Source organism: Falco rusticolus, chromosome 5, assembly GCF_015220075.1.
Source record: "Falco rusticolus isolate bFalRus1 chromosome 5, bFalRus1.pri, whole genome shotgun sequence".
Taxonomy (NCBI): domain Eukaryota; kingdom Metazoa; phylum Chordata; class Aves; order Falconiformes; family Falconidae; genus Falco; species Falco rusticolus.
In genome coordinates, this window is record NC_051191.1 from 66,995,147 (window position 1) to 67,011,468 (window position 16,322).

Consider the following 16,322-nt stretch of genomic DNA (forward strand, 5'->3'; position numbering starts at 1 on the left):
TCATTATGTTAGGGTCTTAAGAAAGCTTCTTTCCAAATGCAACAGCAGTGGCCTTTCATATGACATTGTTCCCCCCAAGGAGGACCATCCTTCAGTGAAGCCCCAGGCAGGCTATTTCTCAGTATTTTGCAGGGTGTAGGCAGCATGAGACGCATCAGTTAATTTTTCATATTTCATAAAGTGTAAGGTGTTCTGGTTTTTTTTTTCGCAACAAATGCACAGAACTCTTTTAGCAGCCATTTTTCTCTCCTCTTTCATTGCAAAGTCTAAACTGGAAGCAATAGCTTGCAATTTTCTAAGGAATGGTTTTAGAGTGAACAGGCATGCTGTTTGTGTGCTGTTCATTTGAGTGTGTAGGTGTGCAGGGGTAAGAGAGGACAAAACCTCACATTCATTCTCATTGGCACTAACACTTTCCTCTCTGTGGTATGGAGAATGGAAATACTAGAAATGATTTTGGCAGAAGTGAAGACTGTGCAGTGAACACTGAACTGATTTTCAGTGGCAAGAGGCAATGAATGTGCAGCCACAAAACAAGCTCACAGGAGACTTGCAGAATATATTACATGGACTGTAATTAGAGAATGCATGTATTGGATTTCTGCCTTTGTTGCCATTGAATTTTAAACAGGGCTAATTTGTTGTTGACGTTTGTGATTAGGTTAATAACCCTGTTGGCATGTGTGTGTAGTGCTGATAAAGGACATCTAAGGGATGAAGCTTTTTTGTTCCATTTCACTTCGTGAACGTTGTCGTACCTCAGAAGGAGAAGAAACAGTGCAAGATTCCTACCCATAAAGTGCTTTGCTTGGAACATAATCTGTTACTGGGTGGGGTTCTTAATGCTGAAAACTGCAGAAACAGTGAAGGCAGCTTTCCAGTTTGTTATTGTCGGGCAAGAGAAGCCTCCCTTCTTGTCCACCTCATGCACTTTCACTGTTGTCCTCCTTACTTAATGAGGAAGTCACTTGAAAAATTGCTTTGTTAATTCCTTGTACATAACTTGTATTTGCTGGATCATTTCATCTGCGTAGTTAGTGTCAATCCTTCTTGCTTATTGGCCAAAGAGCTCCCCATGAGCACATGACAATTAATGTCCATCTTCAGGAGGCCTGATGGGAGTTAAGAAAAGGCCTGCCCCTTGTTGCATCTCCCACTGTGGGAGTAAAGGACCTTGGTGTCATTTCTGGCCAAGATTTTTCCATAGTGACTAACGTGGCAAAGTTTCATTCTGTCATTAAGCACCTCTTTGAAATGTTTTGAGACTTGATTTTTCACCACGCAGATGCCTTCACAGCATGCTCTGAAAATTGGCCTCTCTTGAGCACCAAGAAGTCACCAGTGGGTCTCGAAATGCTCAAGTTCTCTTCAGCTCTTTGCAGTGAACTTCCTCACCCAGCCTGGTTGGGCTTTGAGTAGCATGCTGGGGATGTAACAAAGGCTGGGGATGCTATTGCAAATGCCTGCGGGCCAGAAAAATAATAATATTTGGGAAAAGATGATGAGATTTGTTTATTGTTCATTTTCAAAGACAGCCTCAGCTGCAAGGAACTGACATTGTCTGTCTTCCAGCTTTGGAACCAGGTAGATTACTCAGGTACCAGTGGATTGGATGAAGTGCTATCTTTTTGGTTGCCAAGCCCACCAGTTACAAGGCCAGAGAAATAATCTACCTGATGCTTCAAAGGGCCAGTAGCATATGCAAGGGCCCATAGCACTGCCTTTCTACACGGGAAGAAATGGTGAGCACCTGGTGAACTAGAGAGAGGACAGTTCTTGGCATAGCGTCTGGATGACAGTTATTTCTTTGACATGTCATAATAATTCAGTGAGCATGAAAGGAAGACCCTTCAGATGTTTGAAACACCACTGTGCCTGGCATTTTTAGGTCGCTGCTTAATTAGCAGTGTGATTAAAATGCAGCTTGTCCTGTGGTTGTAGCTATGAACGTATGTACAGAGCACATGATGGATCAGATACTGCTTTCTGTATGGTACCTGAGGGCTGATAGTGGGAAAAGTCATGTGTGTGTGATGGGGAAATTTGGAGCAAGGTGATCTGGAAAACTAATTTGAAACAGTAGCTTTTGTATCTGATCAGTCTGGGGGAATGTATTGCGCCTCATGCTGCTTGGCCCTTGTCTTGCATTTGTGCTCATGACCAGTGCTATGGAGGGACCTCGTGGTGGTTCACAGCACCTTCTACTATTCAGCAGGAACACATATTGATGTGCAGCAGAACTGCTACTTATGTTTCACATCAATTAAAAAAAATAGTCTCTAGTGTCCTCTAGGATAAACCTCTTTAAAGAACATGCTTTGCTGTTCTGTGTGATGTGGCTACATATGGTACAGGAAGGTGTGATGGTTTTCTGGTTATATTCATTACATGCAACTGAGATATGTGTTACTATCCTTTCATATGCTACAGTTGGTTGTTTTTTCCTCCAGGTCTAATTTTAAGGTAATGCTGCCTCTTTATATTTCTCTGCATAGTGCTTCTTAGCCAAGACAAGGCATTTTATACTTACGACTTTAATTCGTGCTTTAATTGGCATCATATTGCCATTTATCTGGATGTCTGAATATCATCTAAGCATATTCCTCAGTCACTCACAGACTATTTCTTGGCTGAAAATGTTTAATACCATGAAGGAGAGGAATGCATTTGCATCTCCCTTTGTGAGCATGTTTCTGTTGTTTTTGCTAGCACTCATTATGTGTGTTCTATCATGCTATTTACTTTACCGTGCACTCCTGAGACCTTTGCCTCGTTTCCCAGGTTTGGCATTTCATTAATAAATCACAGCTTATGGACCTTTCTGGGGAACAATTGCCTTTTATAATATTCTACAGTAGTACCAGCATAGTTAGAAAGTATGCCTAGCAAAATTCATATGCCACAACACTTCCAGAACAATACCTGCTTCAAAGGCATGGCAAGGGTGAATAAAGCTATTTATCGACAGGGTTTATCTGATGAGCTGGAAACCACAGTCATTTTCATAAAAGGTCCATTTAAAATAAATCCTGCTTTCATTTTCCTGAGGGCCCACTTGAATTCCTTCCACACAGAGAGAAGGTCAGGACTGATGTTCGTAATCCTTAGCAGCAAGGTTTTTCTGTGCGGCTTCTGTTGTTAATGTTTTCTGCGGGGAGAGAGTAATAAGCCAGAAAGGCTCTGTTTAGTGGAAGCTGGAGGAAGGTGGGGAGTCCCTTGCAGGTGCCCTGTGTGCCTTGGCAGCTGTATTTCTGCTCTGATGAGTGCTGCGAGTGGATCAGCTCCTGGTCCCTGGTGGGGCTGGAAGAAACACGAAAGCCTTCCCAGGGTGCTTGCTGTGCCAGCTGACAGACTTGAGCAAAAGAAGAAACCTTCCTCAGTCTGTATGCAGTTGCTATTCTAAATTAAAAAGCAAGCACAAGAACTGTCAAAATACCTTTTGCATCATTTTTTTTCTTTCTTGGTAGATGTTTGAAATAACAGGTTTGGAGTGTGGTACTCTGAGTAAATACAGCCATCACTGAAGTAGTTCTGATTTGGCTCACCATGAAGATATTCAGCATCTCACGAAATGGGCTCTTAACTCCTGCAGGAGTTTGTCACACTAGGTAGCTCATTTTCATAGGGCCAGGTAGTTCTGCCATTTTCAGCGTATTAACACTGAATTACTATATTTTTAAAGATGCTCTTTTTATTTCTACCATTTTCTTCTTCTGATTTAATATTTCAAGGCCACTCAGAGCTGAAAGGTTTTGGAATGGCATAATAGTGTGGGTGAGTAGGAGAGGGGGGCTAGAATGAGGATCAAGAAATTTACAGCTGCAGGAGATAATGATGCTCATTGTGGTCTTAGTTAAATGTTAAGGCATGAAACTATTGTGTGATTTTTTTTTGTTGGTTTTTTTTGTTAGGATCCTCTTGTTCTGTGTTACCTCTTGAGAGCAAATTTGCCATGAACAGAGTTGCTTTTCCAAAGATCATGCTGTCACGTACTGCAAGCAGTGTGCATGTGTTTAAATTTTATTCTTTTGGTTCCTGCTCTCCAGCCACTCCACATGGTGAAGCAGACTGCAGTCACAGAATGAAAGGGAAGGGGGAAAAACAACCACAAGGTCAAAAACATTATTCTAATTCCTGGAGCAATTTGTTGACTTTCCTATTTCCTTTTGGAATATTCCACTTCTTTCAAAGACGTATGTGCTCCTGCATCCTGCTCAAATTGGCTTGTCAAGTGGAATTAAAGGTTGCAGAGATTAAGGATTGGGAAAATGAGCTTATATCTTCAGGGAATTTTAGAAACCTGGGGAGAGAGTCTGTAAACACAGATCTGAATGGATGGGTAGCTGAGGTTTACAGAGAAAAAGGAAGTAGTAGATACCAAAATTTTACTTTAAGATACTAATACAAAAAGTTAAATATTGGTAGAATATACTTCTGTGCCCCACTGTGGGTTATGGGATCGGGAAAGGACTACCGTCTGCTTTTATTCCATAATTGAAAACCTGACTTCCAGAGCTGCTGAGCATCCACAGTTCCCACTGATGTAAATAAAGTTTTTAGGCACTTTTAGTATTTCTGAAAAATAAGCTGTTTTACAGACCAGGGCTTGCTTCCTTCTGGAAATGGAAAGCGCATGATCTTGTTAGAATGCTCTGAGACATGTGCCAAGGATTTCTCTTCAGATAATCCTGGGTTAGGAATCCAGTGATACTTTCAAGGATTTTGATTCAGTTTCTGACTGGTGTATGTTTGCCTGTACATCCGTTCCTGAACAGGTACTGCTACTGGTGAACTGGAAAGTAGTTCTTGTTGTTGCTGAATGCTCAAAATAGGATCAATGTGTCAAGTAGTTAATAAGCAGTCAGCAGTGATGGTCAAAATAGCATTGGAAATCTCCATGGCTCTGGACTGTCTGTGAAGTATAAAATTTGCTTAATTCTAATCAGTAGTAACTGTCGGTGATCTTTTAGAACTAGATGCTCACCGAAGAAAACAGAGTTATTTTAGGAAGACAGTGAGTTGTTAAGCCTGGCATTCAAGCAGCTGGTGCTACTGAAGATCCTGATTTTTTTTTAAAAAAAGAATTTATTATGAGATAAAAGAATAAAACTCCTCATAAATTATAGTGATTACAGAGTTTGTGGCTCTTTTTGTAGGAACAATCTGATTAAGCCAGGTGTCTGAGCCAGATTTGAAGCTGGGCAATTTTCTTTTCCTTACCAAATGTTTGAGTTTTTCAGACCATCTGTTGACACCTGACTTACGGCGCCATTCACTTGGAAGTGGTGGCGAAAACAGGCACAGATCCACAGTGCCCTCCTGTTTGGCCACAGAAGATGCAGATGTACGTGTCCCATCCTGATTTCTGCTGGTGACCTAGAGGAGACTATGTTGATGGTACATGGAATGTGGTACAGCTCTGCCATGACCTCTGTGCCTGCACCAGTGAGGTGGGACTTGGGAGCACCCAGTGCTTTCTTCTGTGAACTTTACATCAACAGGATTTTTTTCTTGTGAAGGGATGAATCCCTAGGGTTGATTCCTGATTAGCTTAAGTTTGCTTTTTATCACCATATGCATGAATGCAGAGTGAATTTGACCTGCTTCTACAACATCCCTTTTATCTTTAATACTGTATATGTGGAAAGTGCAAGAGTAGATGTTTGCAGATCTCGACTTCTTGCCAGGTGAGATGCTGCCAGTGGTTTGGTGCAGGCCAGTGAGGAGTCCTGTTGCTGAGCTGCTTGTGGCTTCATGAGTGACTGGTACAACAGGAATACATGAATTAAGTTTGTGTGCAGTCTGCGCTAAGGGTTTGCACGAATGGATGTTAGGAGTAAACTGAAGAAGTTCAATCCTGTCTGTGGTCTACAGACAGTCGTGTAGCTTCCTGAGCTGTAAGACAGGGATGAGGAGCAGAATGAAGTTTCCATAGTCCAGGAGAAAACATTTAGTGACCTGCTGCTCCACTTAGACACACACAAGTCTATGGGGCCAGATGGAATCCACCCAAGGGTACTGAGGGAGTTGGCAGAAAAGCTTGCCAAGCCACACTCTCTCCATCATTTATCAATAGCCCTGGCTAACCAGGGAGGTCAAGCGTGATGCCCATCTATAAGAAGGGCAGGAAGGAGGATCTGGGAAACTACAGGCCTGTCAGCCAGACCTCCATGCCGGGGAAGGTTATGGAACAGATCATCCTGAGCACCATCACGTGGCACATGCAGGACAACTGGGGAATCAGGCCCAGCCAGCACTGAGTTAGGAAAGGCAGGTCCTGCTTGACAAACCTGATCTCCTATGACAAGATGACCTGCCTAGTGAATGAGGGAAGGGCTGTGGTTGACCTGCAGCTTAGTAAAGGCTTTGACACCGTGTTCCACAGCATTCTCCTGGAAAAACTGGCTACTCATGGTTTGGATAGGTGTGCTCTATGCTGGGTAAAAAGCTGGCTGGGTGGCTGGACCCCAAGAGCGGTGGTGGAGTTACATCCAGCTGGTGGCTGGTCACAAGTGGTGTTCCTCAGGGCTCAATACTGGGGCCAGTCCTCTTTAATATCTTTATCAGTGATCTGGATGAGGGGATCAAGTGCACCCTCAGTAAGTTTGCAGATGACACCAGGTTGCGGGGGGAGAGTTGATCTGCTGGAGGGCAGGATGGCTCTGCAGAGGGATCTGGACAGGCTGGACCGATGGGCCAAGGCCAATTGTATGAGGTTCAACAAGGCTCAGTGCTGGGCCCTGCACCTGGGTCACACCAGCCCCACACAGCGCTACAGGTTGGGGCAGAGAGGCTGGAAAGCTGCCTGGTGGGAAGAGACTTGGGGGTGCTGGTTGACAGCCAGCAGTGTGCCCAGGTGGCCAAGAAGGCCAACAGCATCCTGGCTTGTATCAGAAGTAGTGTGGCCAGCAGGACAAGGGCAGTGATTGTCCCCCTGTACTCTGTGGTGAGGTCAAACCTCAAATGCTGTGCTCAGTTTTGGGCCCCTCACTTCAAGAAAGACACTGAGGTGCTGGACCATGTCCAGAGAAGGGCAATGAAGTTGGTGAAGGATCTGGAACACAAGGCTTGTGAGGAGCGGCTGGGGGAACTGGGGCGGTTTAGCCTGGAGAGGAGTCTCAGGGAGGACCTTATTGCTCTCTACAACTACCTGAAAGGAGACTGTAGTGAGGTGGGTGTTGATCAGTTCTCCTAAATAATGAGTGATTGGACAAGAGGGAATGGTCTTGAATTGTGCCAAGGGAGGTTTGGATTTCATATCAGGAAAAATTTCTTCACTGAAAGGGTGGTTAAGCACTGGAACAGGCTGCTTAGAGAGGTGGTGGAACCACCATCCCTAGAAGTATTTAAAAAACACGTAAATGTGGTGCTTAGGGACATGGTTTAATGGTAGACTTGGCAGTTCTGGGTTAACAGTTGGACTTGATGATCTTAAAGTCTTTTCCAAACTAAGTGTTTCTGTGATTCTTTGAATCTCTGTGTCTTCTTTGATGGATAATGCATTTACCTCCTAGGCCTGCAAGTGTTTGAAAATGTGTAATAGCAATCATTGCTTTTATACAGCCATGCACTACCAACTTTCCTGGATACGAGCTTTTTTGCACTTGCAGTCAGATGTTCCAAGTATAATGTCTCACTGGCTGCAGTGGACCATCCAGAGCTTGCTGGCAGAGGGTGATTTATGCTTTTGGTAGGAAGGAAGTCTTTACTCCATGGAGGTGTTGGTTCTAAGTGGTGGAGAGGCAACGCTTGCCTCATTCTCAAAGTAAACTGTTAAAGGAAGACATTAAACCCATTTGATTGCCACCTTCCCATCAAACTGGCAAGCATGTATAAAGACCTTTGGAAACATTCCAGAGTAGAACAGTATGGAATTTGCTTGGACTTGTTCGCCCAGCTGCTGTCTTCCCCAAGGTGCAACTTTGTCCAGTCAGGAGGAAGGTTGTTCTCATGGCTCCTCTTTCCAACACCTCAACTGTTGGAGTCGCCAGGGGATATGAACATAAGCCCTGCCATCACAGTGTGAGCCTTAATGGATCTGGCACCTCAGGTGATGCTTTCTCAATGGGAAAAATAGGAAATTTACAGTGACTTATGCAAGTCCATAGTTTATGACAGATATATTGAAGTAATCTGCGTAACCTCCTGTGTTTGTACTTTGTGGGCTCTGGCTTGTGGAAGACTTGTGATTTAACAGTCGGCTGCAAATATTTATTTGTGGCTCAGGAATATGTCTAGTATGTAACATGGGAAGATTTCGTTCAGTTGTAAACTCAAGACTTCCTTTTCCCCCAAAATGCCAAGGAAGCACTTTTTGAGATTTACTGCTGTATTGGTGGGTTTTGGCCTTGGAGTGATTCTTTGCCATTTTGTTTGGGATAGCGTGAGAATTGTTTGCTTTGCATTTGGGAGAAGTGGTGTTCTTTGATAAGTTTATGAAAAATAGCTGGTTAAAAAAAAATCTTCTTTATTGGTTTTTGATTTGGCTTGTCGGTGGAATTATTCTTTTGTGGGTTTTTTTGTGGTTTTTTTTGTTTTTTTGTTTGTTGGTGGGTTTTTTTGTTGTTTGTTTAAGATATAATGGAGGCCAAATTCTAATTAGAGGTGGATGTGAATTTGAAAACCCCCCACCAGACTGTCCGCTATAAAGAATGTGGTTTTGATTTGAAGTTGGCTTGTCTTTAACAAAAGGAATCATTGTAAGGTTAATTCAAAGTTGTTTGTTTGGTTTTTTTTTTCCCCAGAGACCTCTGTGACTGATAGGAAGATAAGTTTTATACTTCCAAAAGAAAGGACTGACTTTAAGAGGAAAGGAGATGTCTCTCTGAAAAAGGAATTAAGTGATCTATAATTTCTAGTCATAGCTTTTTTATTTTAAGGAAAAAGGAAGATGAACAAAATTGCCAGCTACTCTTTAAAAGCTTTCGCTCTGCTCCAGACACCTGGATGATGCTGGTTCTGCTGTCTTTAGCTCAGCTATCTCTTAGGTAGGCTCATATGACCAAAGTAGTTAAACCAAATAATGGTCCCAATACTTTTTTTTTTCTTTTTCACTCCCTGAGAAATGTAACAAGCTACAGGTTGTTGTTGGGTTTTTTTATTTAAAGAACACATGGAGGGCATCCTCTGTGGCTTGTGTCGAGTGGAAGATCCTGCTGCACTCTGTTCCTGCAGCCCTACAGTACCAGTCCCTGATGTTCTTGAGCCGTTATGTTCCGCTTGTCTACTCATTTATAAACCCACCAGCCTCTCCAGGGGAAGGGGAAATAAAAGCTGAATCTGCTAAGTAAATTTTGATAGGGAAAAAGATAAAGGAGAATGTGGTGTCTTATGAGACTTGTGCAGTTAGGTTTTAGCTGTCTAGGGTTATCACCTGTGGTACACAGAATCCTTTTAAGACACATGGTTGCATTTCTGTCCCTTTTTCTGTTTTCTCTGAGCTGCCTTGGTGAGCAGGTGTTAGCCCTTGCTGGGAAGGCAGGGAGAGCTCTCGCAAGGCTGGGATAGAAGAATGTGCAGCTTTTTGGTCAGGGCAAAGGCTGGTTTTGCTCAGTATCTAATTGGCCAGTAGAAACTATTTAGGGAAGTGGGAAATAAGATCTGGCTGTGAATAGGGTAACTATTTCCTCCAGTATAAATTCTGAATCATGGGCAGCCAGTGGTTTAGGAATTACTTGTACCAGAGGCTGCATCCAGACTGTCTCATTAATGGGCACAGATGAGTTCCAGGTGACCAGCAACCCTAACCTGCTCTCCTGCCCAGGGGATCTCCCCAGCCTCTCCTCCCAGGCAGGACCCATCTGCAGGGTGCGCATGTCAAACACATGAAGTGCCCATACAACTTTTGGAGAAGTTAATGGCTGGGTAGAGTAGAGAAACCCCCACTGAGCTCTGGAGTGACTGCAGCACACACTTAGCAGTTTGACCTGCTGGCTGGCAGGCAGGACCATGTGTAGCACAAAATGACTGAAGCCTGGCCTTCAAGGACCAGCCCTTCACAAAAGCGTCTGTCTGAACCAAATGCTTTAAAAAGGGCACTGCCAGATGCTTCTTGTTTCAGAAATAAGAAGCATCACAGAGGGCTCTGCTGCTCCGTGAGGCTGTTTTGCGAGTGCTGGGCTCCTGTCTCTGAGCCCTGCCCAAGGGACTGAGCTGGCAGCCCTCAATGGCATTAGTCTAGAGCTGTGACTTGTTACGGAGAGAGAAAGGGCACACAATACTGCTTTCTCCTTCAGCTGAACCAATTCCCACATTTTCCTCTTTCCTATTTGTTGTACAGGTTTTGTCTTTCTCCAGCATTCAGTTTCCTTTGCTTATCTGCAATGCTGCAGCCTTGAATAACACAGTGTCCTTCCTAAGGATGTTAACTGGAGGTTGGTTTCCCAATTATTGATTTAACGAGCAACTGGAGCAATATTTGATAGCTGGTTCATTTGAAAGCAAGAGTGTATCCTGGGGACAGAGAACATTTTCTGCATTAGCAGTGCACTCCCTTTGGCCCAACAACCTTTTTGTGCCTTCGGGTCATTGTTAAACCTCTGGGATGTAGAGTGGTAGCAGCAAATAGGCACCATAATTAGGCCAGACAAGGTGGGAAGGAACTGTCAAATGGCAGGAGGCAAATGGAGTACATGTCCATAGCTGGGTGGGAGGGAAGCTGGACACGAGCTAGGACTGACAATTTGCATTCAGAGTTAAGAAATATTTTTTTCCCCCCTTATTCAGTTTTCCATTGTAATTACAAGCCAAAATGACCATTACCAGGCACCTCTGCTCATCAGCTTTATGGACTGGTGTCAGCTTCAGCTCTGGGAATAATGTATTTTAGGTGCTATTGTGACTGCAAGAAGGCACTAGTAACTGTGATTCCAAGATACTGAAAAAGCAGATAATAAAAGCAGGTAATTGTGGTGCTGTTTAAAGCAGATATTGGTAAAGAAGTCTGGAAACGTTAACTCTGCTTCCTTTTCTGTCTTGTGCTTCCTCTTTGAGCCAGGGGAAGCCAGTGCACTTTTTTGTGATCCTGTGGTTCAGCTCCTCTAAAGTGACACCAAAGGCTCCTGACATGCACCCTTGCATTTGGTACCCATAGAAAGTGTTCATTGTCTTTCCCACAGAATAAGATGAATATATTTTAATACTGGGACTTCCGAATTTCAGCCACTGACTAGGCCAGTGGTAACTGGTGTTGCAGTCTGTAACCACGCAAAAGCAAGACAGGTTGTGCTGCTTGGCCCTACCTCATTGATCAGACTCCATTCCTCTACTCAATCTTGTTTCTAAATTTAGATCCCTCCAGTAAAGAGAAGTCAATTTGCTCTCCAAAGTTGAGAAATTGCCCACAACAATTAGAAGGTGCTGCAACCATTACGTGATTCTGGTTGCATCTGTTTCTAAGCGTGACAAAGCTTCTCCCAATGGCTGCAGAAGGGTGCTGGTGAGGCAGCAGTAGTGCAGGGCAGGAAAGCCCAGATGGCTGCCTGGGTGGTTTAACAGACCTAATGCTACAGTTCTGTTAGCCTGATGTCGTTCTTTGAGATCATCAACAGAAAGCATGAGCTGATTCACGCTCTTGGGGTGGAGCTAAATCTGAAACTCAACTTGCCCAAAGAGGCTTGGGTCTCTCCACGGCAGGAATGGCGGCCGTTGTGGATCATGGCATCCTGAGATGCTTGTGTTGGCCGCGCAGATCACAGTTGTTTCAAATTGCATGTGGCAATTCGATTTCTCCTCAAAGAACAAGCCAACATTGAAGTAAGCTCAAGTGAAGAGCATTAACTCAGCTCAAATTAAAGACATTAATTTTAACGTAATAGCATGTCTCAAATTTCCAACTCCATATGAGTTTGGAGATCTTGTGTGCAAATGTATCATTTCAGATTCAGATATTGTCTCAAAAGGGATAAAATGACTGCATTAATGTGCCAGTTGGGGCTAGTTTTCTTTAGACTAAATGTGACTGATCGAACAGATTTTTCTCAGTTATAAACATTTAGGACTGAACACAGCAATCTGTGTGTATGTGATATGCATTTGTGTATTTACATACAGCCACACTGTGGTAGACCTGCTAATGTATACATTCACACTATTTTATGCTTACATATTACCAATATGGGGTATATTTTAAGTACTACCTATGCCATCTCAAGAGAGCTGCATGCAATAGAGCTGACCTTGGGAAAGATACCAAGAGTAATAATACTGTGGTTAGTGTTTGTGCACTTTCTAGCCATATCAGAAGCACAAACTGCGTAAATGTGGAAGAACAGTGTCTTGGAACAATTTCTTTTTAATGCAAAACATATCAAATGTTAATCTAAGTAGCTTTTTTTATGAGTAAGTATCTCAAAAGGAAAAGGGGAAGTTAGTGGTGAATTAAGTTGGATTTTTTTAGTTGATATTTGTTTGATTTTGTGTTATTGCAGAAACTGGAACACAAAGAAGTTTTGGTTGGCTTGTTGTTCCTGGTTTTCCCATTCATCCCAGCCAGCAACCTCTTCTTCAGGGTGGGATTTGTGGTGGCAGAGCGAGTCCTTTACATGCCGAGGTAACTATTGCAATTGAATTCCTTTCTAATGAGACCACCATCCCATTTTCTAAAAGCAGGCATGATTGCTTCTTCCCTTTACAGTACTTCAAACATTGTATTTCTAGTCAGTGTGTTCTCTGCCTTTTGAGTTTTGGCGTGATAGCATGAGAGATTTTATAGTCAGTTGAGAGCAGATTGCTTGGCAGGAGCAAAGCTACCCAAAATCCTTTTTTTTTTTTTTCTTTTTTCCTTTTATACAGATTTTTGGTGTGCTTGAAACAGCTCAATACAGAGGTGAGGTGTTGTTTCTTAAGGATTGTCCTCCCAAGACTTTTTTCTTAGTAGCATTATCAACTTAAATTGTTCAATGTCTTCACCTTAAGGACAGCAGCTGAAAATTTAACCTGTCATATTTTTTATTGTGGTATTGCTCAACTTTCCCACTACATTAGGTGGTCAGTAAAAACGAAGGCGACTATTGCTGTCTTTAAAGGGCTGCCAGCTTCAGTTACAGAATACGTGCATGGCCTCCTGCCTGTAAGCTATTGACTGCATACACATCTAAGAGTGGAGGATTTGCAGTTTTTGGAGAGGATGAGGAAAATCCAACCACTTCTCCATCCCTCAGCCTCTGCCCTGGGATTTCCCTCAGTTCCAGCCTCTAACAACTGTTGCGTGGGTGGCAGTCTGGGTGCTTCCGATTACATTTACTCAAGTGTTACTTGTGACATCTCCGCAGTATCCAGACCAGTGGCTGCAGTGGCAGTCAGAAGACACTCATTTAAGATGCACCAGACCATTGCCTATTTCACAGAATCCTAGGATACCTGAGGTTGGAAAGAACCTCTGGAGGTCATCTGGTCCAAACTCCCTGCTCAAGCAGGGCCACCTCCAGCCAGTTGTCTGGGTGTGTGTACAGACAGCCTTTTACTGTATCCAAGGAGGAAAACTCCACAGCCTCTCTGGGCAACTTGTGCCGGTGCGGTTTGTTCCAGCCATGAGCACAAATGGTCAGTCCTGGGTGCTCTAAGTCAGAAAGCCCGATTCTACCCTCAGGTACAGAGAGTCAGGATCTGTTACGTCTAATGGGAACTACCATTGTTTTACTCCACAAAATATTTAAATTGTATTCCTCAGAAAATGTGGATCCAAAAATCCTTTGACAACCGGTTATGGGTGGTCTTTTGCAAACCTGTATGCATATTCTGATTGTCGTTTGTATAAGCACTATCACAAAAGGGCTGCTCACTGGTGTATCACAGAAGGGCTGCTCGCTGGTGTAAAACTCAGGGTGTGTAGGAGCCGTTGCATTTACTATGCAGTTAGGCTGTGTCTCTGTGCTCTGCTATATACTGACATGCTTTTTGGGTCCAATCCTGATGATTTTATTCATATCACCAGCCCTGCTTTTGTTTGCTGAGAGTATACCTGAAAGCATAGTGACTGAAAGTTGTCCCTCGGAGTTATTTTGCAAACGATACCCTCAACTAATGGAACTTGCATCATTTCAAATTAACTTGGAAATCCGATTGCTTTAAATTCATGTAACAGAAAATGAGGAAACACATGAAAGCGCAAAGCTATTAAGGAAACAGTCAGCTGAACACAGGGCTGTGTTGAGTGGTTGCATTTCTGAATCTCAAAAGAACAACTGCGGAAAATACTTCAGCTGTCAGCAGTTCCTCATCGTCCTCCAGATGAGACTGCTGATATAATGAGAGGAGGGGCAATGAAGAAGAAAAAGTGATGTTTGCGCAGAGAAAATTAATCAGCGTTAACATGTGAGCATATAGTTTGTATAATGCTTTTTATTTCCCTGAGGGCTTTGCAAATATATGACCTACAAAGTAGGTAATTGATAGTTGCTGCTTTTTTTCAGGCAGGAAAACTGAGGTAGAAGGATTAAACGATTTCTCCAGAGTAGGTCTGTGTCAGAGTCCCTGGATCTCATACTTTGCTCAGATCACTCATGTTTGGTTTTTGCTCTTACCCCAGGCCTGCAGGCAGCTGGTGTGAAAAGTGAAGGCAAACCTGGGCAGTTTGCAGGCATGATGGGCAGTTTCCAGCCAAAGGATCTGAAGAGAGCTGAGCTCTTGGCTCGTAGTTACCAAGAAGTGAGCTCTCTTACACCCTCTGGGTGCAAAATGATATGAGTGGTGAGGGGGACTTCTGTGAACATTCAAGAATATGGCAGAACAAAAATTGTGGGGTTTATTTTTTGCTTTTGGGAGCGTGGCAGTTTAATGGTGATGGCTTTAGGAAGGGCTGTGGTTCTTTGTTCTTTGTTTAGAACAGCCTTTAGTGGTTTTCTTCTGCTACATCTTGAAAAGGGCTCTGCCTCCCTTTTGCCATTCCTTCTTTAAAACTTAGCAGGTCAGAAACTGTCATTCAGCTTTATTTAGATAAAAGTCCTCAATCAGATGGAGAGAACTCAGTGATCTTTGGTTTTGGGCTTATGCTGGAAGGTGTTTTTCTGTCTCTGTTTCAGGCAATAACCTTTTATTAATATTTATGGATATGACAGAGTGTATGTGTGTCACAGCCTAAAGTCCTAATTTAGTGTTGCTCAGTAATTACCTGGGCAAAATGTCAAGCATTTTATTTTCAATAAAAGTTAAGTAAGAACCCAAGGATTTATGTAAAAATTGTTGTAAATAGAAAGGAACAAGGAATAAGCCTTTTGCTTGATGTCTAGTTATATGGCTGGGCTTTGCCTTCTGGGGATTGATGAGTATTTAGAACAATTCCTCTTCTGTTTGCAGCTGTACCTCGGGGGAGAGGGTTAGAAGCTAAGTCAAAATGGTTGAATGTTGTCTTTAATTGGCTTTAGCAAAACAGAAATATTTGGAGAAAACATATATTGCATTTAGTTGTCATTTGAGGGTTACAAGCATTTATTTGTTTAAATTAGGAATTTTTAATAATAGTATTTACTTTAACCTGAAAAATTTCATAGGAAAACAATTTATTGTCTTTTAGCTTTTAGTTTTAATTTTGTTGTTGTTTTCTTATTCTTAAGAGGGGAAAACTTGTTTTCAGGGGGGCTAGGGGTGTGAAATAAGTATCTTGGGAGTGGTGGACAGGGTACAACTCCGTAGGCCACAGTTTTCCAGAAATGCATCATGATAAATAGCTAGATCAGTGAAAGACTTAAACCACTGTGGGTTTTCCTCTCTTCAAAATGTAAATGTAATTATGCTTACTGTGTATCTGCTAATGCTGCTCAGAACAGCACAGACAGCCTAATTGTTTGAAAATCCAGAACAAGTATGTGCATCCAGTTATTCTGAGCTGTGAGCAATTTGTCTGTACTTAAAAAGGAGCACTAGCTCTTCCTCTGTGTTGCCCTTCACCATGCAGAAACTGGAGGGGCAATGCAAACTCGAGCCATCCAGGAGCTGCCCACCCTACTGACGTATCAGCAGACCTGGGGTTGCTCTCAACTTAAGGGATCGGACCTTTCCTACCAGAGCAGTTTGTATGTTTTCCTCATCTTTCACTGCTACCCTGATAGCAGTGGCTCCTGGCTGGGTGGCTGTATCGTAGCTGGACAACTTAAGCAGTTTTCAAAACCTTATATGAACCAACAAATCAAGCAAAACATTGCTACATGGCTTATTTCCAATATGCTGAAAGCAATAGGCAATCCAGTGGTACCTGCACCATTTTTTTGTTAACTCATTCATGGCAGATATTCCAATGAGTGGGTTGCAGAGTGCACAGTTACTCTTTCCCAGCACAGGCAATTATGAGTTACTGTCATTTTTTTAACCAGCTTCTCATTATATCA

General features: G+C 42.9%; 1 protein-coding gene across 2 annotated transcripts in view; it reads left to right on the forward strand.

Annotated features, from left to right (window-relative positions):
• TMTC1 (transmembrane O-mannosyltransferase targeting cadherins 1) overlaps positions 1 to 16,322 on the forward strand; it is a 148,713-nt gene that overhangs the window by 72,545 nt on the left and 59,846 nt on the right. For both annotated transcript variants that reach the window (XM_037389547.1, XM_037389546.1), the window contains exon 9: positions 12,429 to 12,550. In XM_037389547.1, coding sequence (XP_037245444.1) covers positions 12,429 to 12,550 — 122 coding nt within the window. The remainder of the gene's footprint in view (positions 1 to 12,428; positions 12,551 to 16,322) is intronic.